At 49.1% G+C, this 9,354-nt stretch overlaps 1 protein-coding gene across 1 annotated transcript; it reads right to left on the bottom strand.

Annotated features, from left to right (window-relative positions):
• Window positions 1-3,462: 3,462 nt before the first annotated feature.
• Window positions 3,463-6,559, bottom strand: LOC105106217 (forkhead box protein D4-like 1). Its single transcript, XM_011000059.3, has one exon. It carries the CDS (start codon window positions 5,419-5,421, stop codon window positions 4,132-4,134), a length of 1,290 nt encoding a protein of 429 aa, XP_010998361.2. The 5' UTR covers window positions 5,422-6,559; the 3' UTR covers window positions 3,463-4,131.
• Window positions 6,560-9,354: the final 2,795 nt, after the last annotated feature.

Genomic DNA, 9,354 nt, shown 5'->3' with positions numbered 1-9,354 from the left:
ATTTGCTCTCTCTCTCTCCCCCAGCCTTGCTCATTCTTATCGCCATTTTGATTCCATTTTCGTAGTCTACTCTTTCTCTAGATTTTCTACTGTCTGTTATTGCATCCAAGTCAAAATGAAAGGAAAGCGGGTGTCTGGTTTAGGGAGAAAGATGAGAGATGAGAGAGGTTCCTGAATCATGAGCTACGTTCCCTTGAAAAAGCAAGTACCAAGCATTTGGGATTCCCGATGTACGCTGGAACAGAGCAAATAGAACGTTACCTTGGGGCCAGGTTGCAAGGCGCGGGGCGTGCAGGCTACCGATAAGCACCCAGGCTTGCAGCCTTCGGCCACCTTGGGGGACTCCAGTCCTCCCGACCCCCGGACGCTCTCCCTCCTTCTCTGCAAGGGGTCCCCACCTCCACTCCTATCTCTGCAGCCCGGACCGGAGGGTGACTGAGGGCTGGTCCTTCCCCAGCCCGGGGTCCCCGACCCCTCCGCCTCTCCCTAGGCGGGTTTAGCTCAGCTTCCTGAGTACATCTGGATCCAGTGCCCGCGAGGGGCGCGAAGTGGAGCAGGGTCAAGATTCCCTGTGGCTTAGCGCGGCTGCGTGGGGCTGTGCGGGGTATGGGCTGCCTACCTCCACCACCGAAGGCTCGCAGCGGGGAGGAAGCGGCAGCTCCAGCCCTGCAGGCGGAGTTCGTGGTACTGCGGACGCCTACGTCGAGGGGTGCCTCGGTTCCTGGGGAGCAGGAAGGGAACGAGTGAAAATCACCCTCTGCTGACTCCTCTCTGGGGGCCATGGGTTAGGCGGAATCCTCTAGTCCGGTGTGGGCTAGGCCATGTCCACAGCTCCTCCCGGGCACTACCTCGGGAAACGCAAAGAGCGGAGCCAGGGCGCAGGGGTGGGGCTCTGACTGCGCCGAACCTTGGGGAGTCCGCGTCTTGGGGAGAGAAATGAGCTTGCTGGCGTGCGGAGCTTGCTGGCGTGCGGAGCTTGCAAGGAGGATTTGGGACCCCAGTCTCCTTGAAGGCCTGGGCCTCTGCAACCCACACGAGGCCCAGGCAGAAGAAAGTCGCGAGCGCCCATAAGGCTAGTAATTCAGGAACCAGACGGGGCCCAGGACCACTGCCTAAGGGTCCTCGGGGGAGTTTCTTAATTTCTCTAAGTCGCAAATTTCTTATCTGTATAATGGAGTTTCCGTAGTGTCTTCTAAATTGGGTGCTGGGAGAATTAAAGGGCAATTCACTGCCTGCAGATTGGGAGCAGGAGAACGAGTAGTTGATATTGTTACTATTATTATTAATAGTGTTATTATCAGCGTGCAGAACCTCAGGGAGGGTTGCTTTTCCCCGGTTTCCGTTTTGCCCTCGCCCCAGCCCCTCTGTGCCTCCCAAATCCTTCGCACTCTGCTCCAGCCCTTAGGCTCCACTACCCCAGCTGCTCTGGAGTTATCCAGTTAGCCTGGCCTCAGGAAGACGAGCCCGAGGGTTGAAGATGACCCCGGACCCCCATCCCTTCAAGCAACTCGGAAGCAATGTGCCTCAGGCGTGAGGGTTTAACGTGGACCCGCATTCTTGCCCAAGCCTTGGGAGGCGGCCAGAAGCCTCGGAAGCCTGAGGCGCCCTGACGTCCCTACTCAGAACCACCGGGGCTGGGGCTGGGAACCAAACCTGCATCCTCGCGCTCGGCGCGGTCCAGAACGCGGCCCGGCCTGCCCACTGTGCCGAGCACCACGCGCCCTCAGCACATTCCCGACGCCGGCCGTCCCTGCCCAGGAGGCTGTGGCGCCGCCGCAAAGCCGGCGGGAACGCGCCAGCCCCGCCAGCAGAAATGGCTCGGCAAGCGCTCGTCGTCGTGGGTCGGCTCGCAACCGCTGAGGCACCGGGCGCGGTCGGCTGAGCGAGCCTCGCGGGTCCCACTGCGCGAGCCCGCGTCAAGGCCCGGCCTCTCTGCGCAGTCGCGGCTCTCCGTCCAGGTGGACCTGAGCGCCGCGTTTTGATTAGAGAAGAACAGTTATTTACTATTCCACCGAATCGATATTTTGCTGGAAAATTCATTGTTCGACGTGGTTTCATTCGGTAATAATTTGGAGCTTGGGAAGCTGGCTTGGGCCGAGCACCACCCTGCAGTCACCCGTGTGCGTAGCTCGGCTGGTCTGGCCTGGGCCGCGGGAAAGAAGACTCCGCGCCTCCTCAGGGGGCGTGCGGGAGAGTTGCGGCTCGGCTCTGTGTTCATCCGCGGTTGTAACCGGCGCTCCGACGTTTGTTGACCGAATAAATGAATGAATGTGGGCCTGGAGAGTTTCTGCACAAGGGGCAAGGTGGAATTGGAATGTGAACGGGTGAGTTGTTGGCTTGGAATTGGCTCCCTTTTTATTCTCGCTTGTTTCCAGACTCTTAGACCAGACTTGCAGAATTTGCCTAAAGGATCTTAAAGCTGAGGTGGTGAAAGTGAGACAGCCTGAGTTCACTCTTGGGCAAAGCCTGAGAGAGAGAAGGGAATGAAGGGGATGAGGGGGGTTTGAGGGATCGCCTGCAGGCCGAGAATAGAGGCCAACATAGGCAACTGGTGTTGCCTGACCTGCGGGCGAAGACGACAGGTGCAGAGCGGAGGGCAGAATCGGAAGCTCGAAGCTCTCGTCCGGCGGCTACCAAGGGGCTGGGATTAACAATTTTCCAGGACATCCCCGGAACCGAACTGCTGCAAGCCAGGAGGAGGTGGGGATCACAGGCGGAAGTTCCGAGTAATGGAATGGAGATGAGAAGCTGGAGTAAAACTGGACCTGTAAAAACGTGTGTCTCTATATGTTCCCTCCCTCCTGGAAAGAGAAATTCATAACTGGAAATTGAGTAGATGAGGTGGAACGACCTTTCTTACGCTCACGGAGTGGCTTCTTCCAAAGCGGCCCGAAATACAATTCTTTAGAAACGTGAGCCCTACCCACTTCAGGGAGAGCAGCAGTGTCTCTAGATATTTGCTTTCTCTGGCTGAAGTATTTCTTGATGAACGTCTTCGTCTTGTTTCCCTCCCACCCAGTCACCAGAAGCTGAGTACAGTGAAACCTTTCTGGTTGCAAAGTTCTTTCAGAAATTCTTTTCGGGGGCCGGTGGGGGGCGGAGTTCTTTCTAAAGAAAGGGAATTGGAGTCCCTAGAAGGCACCTGCCTGGAGAGTTTTTTAAAATTGCAAATTATGGGATCCGAATGCTGCATTTGATATTTCTCTCTTCTTTGGGTCCTGGTTTTGAAAGTTCTATTTTTTAAATTGCCTCCTCCCTCCCCCGATAAACTTTGACCACTACATTCCATATTTTTAAAGACAACTTTTTCAACTTCAAATATTTGGAAGTTTTAGAAGCTATTTTGAAAATAATTGTCAAACTAAATTGTTTAATTGGGAGGGAAGAACCACGTTTTAAAAGAAGTTTCATTTAGAAAGTGAATAATAAGAAATAATATAAAATAAACGATGTCATGTGATTTAGCATTTTATTTAGTCTGTATAGTTAGGCATAATTTTAACATCTCTCTACGGAAGATGGCACATCAGACACACAGATCAGAAATAAATCCTCTGAAATTAAAATTCTACTTATATTACACATCGATTTCAGGAAGACGTAAAGAGCATAAGCATTCTGCACTGGACTTGGGAATAATACCTGCAGTTCCTAGGGAGTGAAGACGGAGAAATACGTTGTGCATTGGATGCTGTATTTTCTTTGTATTTCTTTAAATACCAGAACACAATGCCCCAGTCATGTTCATAATTCCTCTGGTAATGTGCAAATCAGAAAAGCTCTGGAAGCCACAACTGGAAAAGAAAAGCTGAGACTTGACGCTGACGCGATCGAACGTTTACGTTCAGGTTGTCTTAAGGGAACAGTAACCGTTAACTTTTCCTTTGTAAATACTTCGCAGAGAACCAAAATTAGTTGTTGCTCGGCTGTGGGATTCAGATGCACACGCCTAGTCCCGTCTGTGCAAGGTGGAGTACGCCAGGGCAGGCGGCAAGGAGAGAAGGATCTGGGTGGCTCCGCCCTGCAGCTTGGCTCGTCTTATGCCTCGCTGAATCCGCGCCAGGGTAGGTGTGGGTGCTATTCAAAAGGCCGGCGAGGGCCGCTCTCTGCCTGAAGGGACAACCAGCGACGTCAGCCTAGAGGCCCCTCTGCTCCGGGCTGACACCCCAGTAGCGCCGGGGTGGCGGACAGGTGCTGGCTCAGCAAAGCGACCTTGCTAGGAGCGCAGCCCCTGGTACTGTACTGCGGCTGCTGCTGTTGCTGCACAATCGTCCGGGCAGCGGATGCCGCGGCGGCGGCGGCGGCGGACACGTGGAGCAAGGGGACGGCGGCCTGGGGATGCAACAGGCACGACGGGCTCTGCAGCAGGTGGCAGTAGCTCCACGGGGTAGGGGGCCGACTCTGCGCAGCACCTGTACTCGCTCCCCGGACCCCTTGCATGATACTCTCGATGCTGAAGGAGGTGCATCTGCTTCCCGGCAGCGACGCCAGCCCCTTGCCCCCCTCCCAAGGCTGGGAGCCCAGAGCGGGCTGCAGCGCTGGAAGGGCGCCGGGGGTCACCAGATCCGCACTATGCGCTTTGCTGGGAGCCTCAGCGTAGGCGGGGGCGGAGAGCAGCAGGTAGCGGAGCGCATGAGGTTGTAGCAGCGTACATGGGCGGTTCTCCGTGGCGGCCCCCAGGACAGGCTGCAGTGGTGCCGGGGCCCCGAGCAACAGGCCAGGATAGGAACCGTGCAGGGTGGCGGGCGCAGCGGGCAGGGGAAATGGGTGGTGCGGGTGGGCTCCTGGGGACGGATGGAGGCGCTTGAAGCGCTTCCTGCGCCGAAGGAAGCTGCCATTGTCGAACATGTCCTGGGAGGCGGGGTCCAGGCTCCAGTAGTTGCCCTTGCCCGGGTGTCCCGGCTCTCGGGGTATCTTGACGAAGCAGTCGTTGAGCGAGAGGTTGTGTCGGATGCTGTTCTGCCAGGCAGGGAACTTGCGGCGGTAGTAGGGGAAGCGGCCGCTGATGAAGGCGCAGATGCCGCTAAGCGTGAGGCGCTTGTGCGGGCTCTGCAGGATGGCCATGGTGATGAGCGCGATGTATGAGTAGGGGGGCTTTGCCGGCTGCGGGGCGTCCCCAGAGGCAGCTGCAGATCCCGTCGATGCCCTAAACTTGGGGCCAAACTCGGAGGAGTCGCTCGGGCAGCCGCTGCTCTCGGTGCGCTCTCCGGGAAGCGCACCCGAGCACCGCCGCGCCCCGTGCAGCTCCGGCTGGTGCAGTTGCTCTAGGGGCCGCTGGCTCCCCTCTGGCTCCTCGTCTTCCTCTTCCTCCTCCTCATCTTCTTCCTCCTCTCCCAGGATATCGATCTCACCGTCTTCCCCATTGGAGCCCCGGAGGCTTCGCGGTGTGGAGCGAAGTCGCTCAGCTCTTGGCAAGTTCATGGAGTAGGAGGTCCTGCAGACGCCGGAGAGGTGGCGGCTGTTCACCTGGCCCTGGGTAGGCCGGGCTGGAAGCCTGGATTAAGAGTGTTCTGAGAAGCAGGGACGCTTGCCGTTACCTTTTTAGGTAGTCTTTTTCTTCTGCCAGTTTCTCCTCCGTTCCTACACCATGTGGCAAAGATGTACTTTGCCTCTTATTAAAGCTTCTTCTAGTCCTGGTGTGGTGGACACACCCCCTTTATACCCTTTCCTGCCCTACCTCAGAGCGCTCCCACTTCCTCCCGACGCAGTCCAATGAGGGTCCTTTGCGCATTACCCCACGCGGCAAGAGCTTTCAGCCTCCTCCTCCTCACACCCACCTGCCATTAAGGAAGATGCTCCACTCCTCAGGCTTAGCCAGCCAATAGGGCCAGGAGTTGCACAGGCTGTTAATGTGCTTCAAAAACCGCGCAAATAAAAAAGAGGTAGGAAAATATGTGCCCCCAAATCCCAAAATGGGAGGCAGGGGGTGGGGGGCGCAAAGGCACTGAAATGTATACGGTGTTAGGTTGTAAAAGAATGTGTAACAGTAAAAGTGTTTTTGTGTTTCATAGCTGGTTAATCACTCATTTTCATTGGTGTTTTCTGTCCTCATCCAGAATGATGAGTGGAAATTTTAATGTTTTAATTATATCCCGAGCTCAGACTGGAACATGAGAGGGTGTTACGTTGTCCCTATTACCTCCATCTCAGTTTCCCAAAGTATCTGACTCAACGTTTTCAGAAAAGGCTGATAAGTTCTACCAACAAGTTGTAGAAATTCAGCGTGAAGGGAAAGCAGGGGGGCTAAAGAGAAGTCTTATTCCAGCTGTGATTGTCAACTTCTTTGAACATTTAACCAGAGTATTAAGTACATTTTATACTGCGATCTTGCATACACAGACTTACATAACTAAAGTGGGTTTCATAAAACAAGGGATCACGGTTACTTTTTTTTAACGGCCATGACCAATTAAATTGATTCTGCCACATACTAACTGGCAGAATCCCGTTTTAAAAATCCTTTTCACAAAAATGGCCCCTGAAGTCCAAAGGATGCAGTCTGTGAGTCACTCTCTCTCTCCTTCCTTCCTTCCTTAAAAAAAAAAAAAAAAAGCCAACATTAAGCACTTTTACTGTAATAATAAATACTAAACTTGAAACTTAAATGGGAAAAAAGGAGGCTGCAGTTTCAGTGTCTTTAAATCACCAGGTCATCATTCCTTACTCTCAATGGAGAGAAACAAGACGACAGAGAACACTGTTTAATTTGCTTCACATCCTTGGAAGTAACAGGATTTTTAGATTGGCTTCATTTAACTCAGCTCAGGGAATAAAGTAGCAATACAGCACAATGTAACATAATGTGCGTTATATAACTAGGGATCTTATGGTGAAATACTGAGCAACAGTATATATTCATAATTGAATGCCCACCTACTTGTGAAAAGAATTTGAGGTGGCATCTAATAAAAACGCAGCATAAATATATTGTATTTTGCCATTGGTTGTTACACAGTAAATCTTTCATTAGTGTTTTTAAAATGACAGTGAATTTTCACTGAGAAATTGGAAGCAGGCTAACATAACATATAGCAGCTTAAAGTAGCTAGTTTCTTCGGGATACAAATTTGAAAACAGCTTTCTTGCAAGTCTTTAAAAAGTCTTATCCTCTGCTTCTGAGGTGTTTACCCTCTAAGGCTTCTCAGTTATGTGTAGCTTGAAGTAGTACAAATAACAGAAGGTTTCAAGCCTACCAGATTTGTGTTTGAATCCCAAATTAACCAATTACTACTTGTGTGAACTATTCAACTAAGCTTCAGGAGGGCTGGGACAGGTGTCTTATTCATTCTTAGAATCCCAGATGCCTCCCCCTTAGCCCCCTGCAGCTAAGGTATATTTCTTCCATCAGCATAGGAATCCGATTACCTGGAAAGGAGGCATTGTTAGTTTTCCTAGATTCAACTTCTATAGGGATTTTAGTTATTTAAAAATGAAAAGAGAAAAGTAAGGGGACTTGTAAAAAAAAAAAAACCAGAACAGAAACAAACAAAAAAACCCCAAAAAGCAAAACCACCCCCACAAATGGAAGTATGTCAAAGGGGACAAGGAGACAAGAAAGAGCTCCCAATGGCCAAAGCTGGGATAGTGTTCGATTACCCAAGGCATAAAATAAATATTCATGTGTCTATACTGGTTAAAAAAAAAAAAGAAAAGAAAAAGATGATTGAGAAAATAAACAGGAGAGGCAAATCTCCCCTGCAGAAGAATTCCAAATAAATTATGTAGGTATTCTGCCCTCGAGGTAGTGGCATATAACCCCTACTCTTTTACTGTGGGCAGTGCATAGATTTCCTTCCAAAGAATACAGTATGAAGTTGTGGGAAGGTGAATGACATCCTGGAGAAACCTGACAAAGACTTGCGATCAGGTAACCAATGTCAATGTCAACAGTCATAAATCATGTTGATAGTATACACCCTTGATACGAGATGAAAATGGGAGACATGACTACCAACTGTAAAGCGGTGTCCTGGGTGGGATCTTGGAACACAGAAAGGACGTTAGGTAAAAACTACAGATATCTTTGGTTAATAATAATTTAACAACATTGGTTCACTAATTGTAACAGATGTACCATACTACTGGAAGATGTTAAATGTGTGAGTGTAGCAAGCTGGGGAAAGAATATGGGAATTCTCTACTACTATCTGCTCAATTTTTCTATACATTTGAAACTGTCCTGAGAATTATATTTTATTTAAAAAAAATTAAACAGGAGAAAAAGGGCCTGCAGCCAAAAAGTAGAAATTCAAATGTTCAACAACCGATGAGTGGAAGAACAAAATGTGGTATACAAATATAATTTTTTTCAGCCATAAGAAGAAACAAAGTGCTGATACATGCTACAACATGGATGAACCTTGAAAACATCATGGTAATCTAAAGGAGTCCCAATAGGCAAATCTCTAGAGACAGAAAGTAGATTAGTGGTTGCAGGGGGCTAGGAGCTGGGGGAAACGGGGAGTAACTGCTAATGGATACAGTTTCTTTTGGGAGTGATGAAAATGTTCTGGAATTAGATAGTGGTAGTGATTGCCACCACCTGTGGATATACTGAAGTCATGGATTGTATAATTCAGAGGGTAAATTTTATGTGAATTGTATCTAAATAAAATTAATATACAAAACATATCAATGTAAAAACAAAGAGCTGTATCAATGAAAACTAAGTTAAATGCTTTAGAAAGACTCGACTATGGCAAGTCATTCTTAAAACAAACAAACAAAAAAAGCCTTTCTGTCCCATCTGATAAATTTTTTAGTGTTGCCTTACTTTGTGCTCATGAAACTGTGAAACATTTAACATGGGGCCTAATGCTCAGTGACCACTCAATAATATTTGGAGATTACTTCTTTCCTAACACTGAATAGGTTTTTATCCTGAGCAAACCTATCAAGGGCTCCCCAAACACCATCCTACTTTGAAAAACCAAACTTTCTACGCTACTATAGAGAATAATGATGATGTCTGGTTTCTCTCCATTTCACTCTGAAAATTAAAGGCAATCTGGTTGATTCTAATACTAAATAAGTAAAGTTGATTCTAATATTAAGACTAATTCTGAAGGGGAAAAATGTTTATTTCATATCAAAGTAGGGCAAATTGCTGGACATTCAAAGACAGAATTCACTTTTTTCAGTATCACTTCCACAATGGATGGCATTTCTAGAACTGGGAAAGTCATTTCAAAGCAATCTAAAAATACAGTTTTCCCTTCTACATTAGTAATCCAAAGGAAACATTCCGTTTGTAGCAGCTACCAAGCCCACAAATGTTTACAAGTCTTTTAGATTTGGTTGATAATTCCCTTTAAACTTCATGAACTAGGAATCACAGACCCTTTCAGTCACCTA

Source organism: Camelus dromedarius, chromosome 10 (genome assembly GCF_036321535.1).
Source record: "Camelus dromedarius isolate mCamDro1 chromosome 10, mCamDro1.pat, whole genome shotgun sequence".
In the NCBI taxonomy this organism is placed as follows: domain Eukaryota; kingdom Metazoa; phylum Chordata; class Mammalia; order Artiodactyla; family Camelidae; genus Camelus; species Camelus dromedarius.
Note: the sequence above shows the minus strand (reverse complement) of the source record. Positions and strands in the feature narration are given on the sequence as shown.

Bases quoted from the DNA above. Each gene is read 5' to 3' on its own strand.
- LOC105106217 (XM_011000059.3), bottom strand. From the start codon at position 5,421: ATGAACTTGCCAAGAGCTGAGCGACTTCGCTCCACACCGCGAAGCCTC.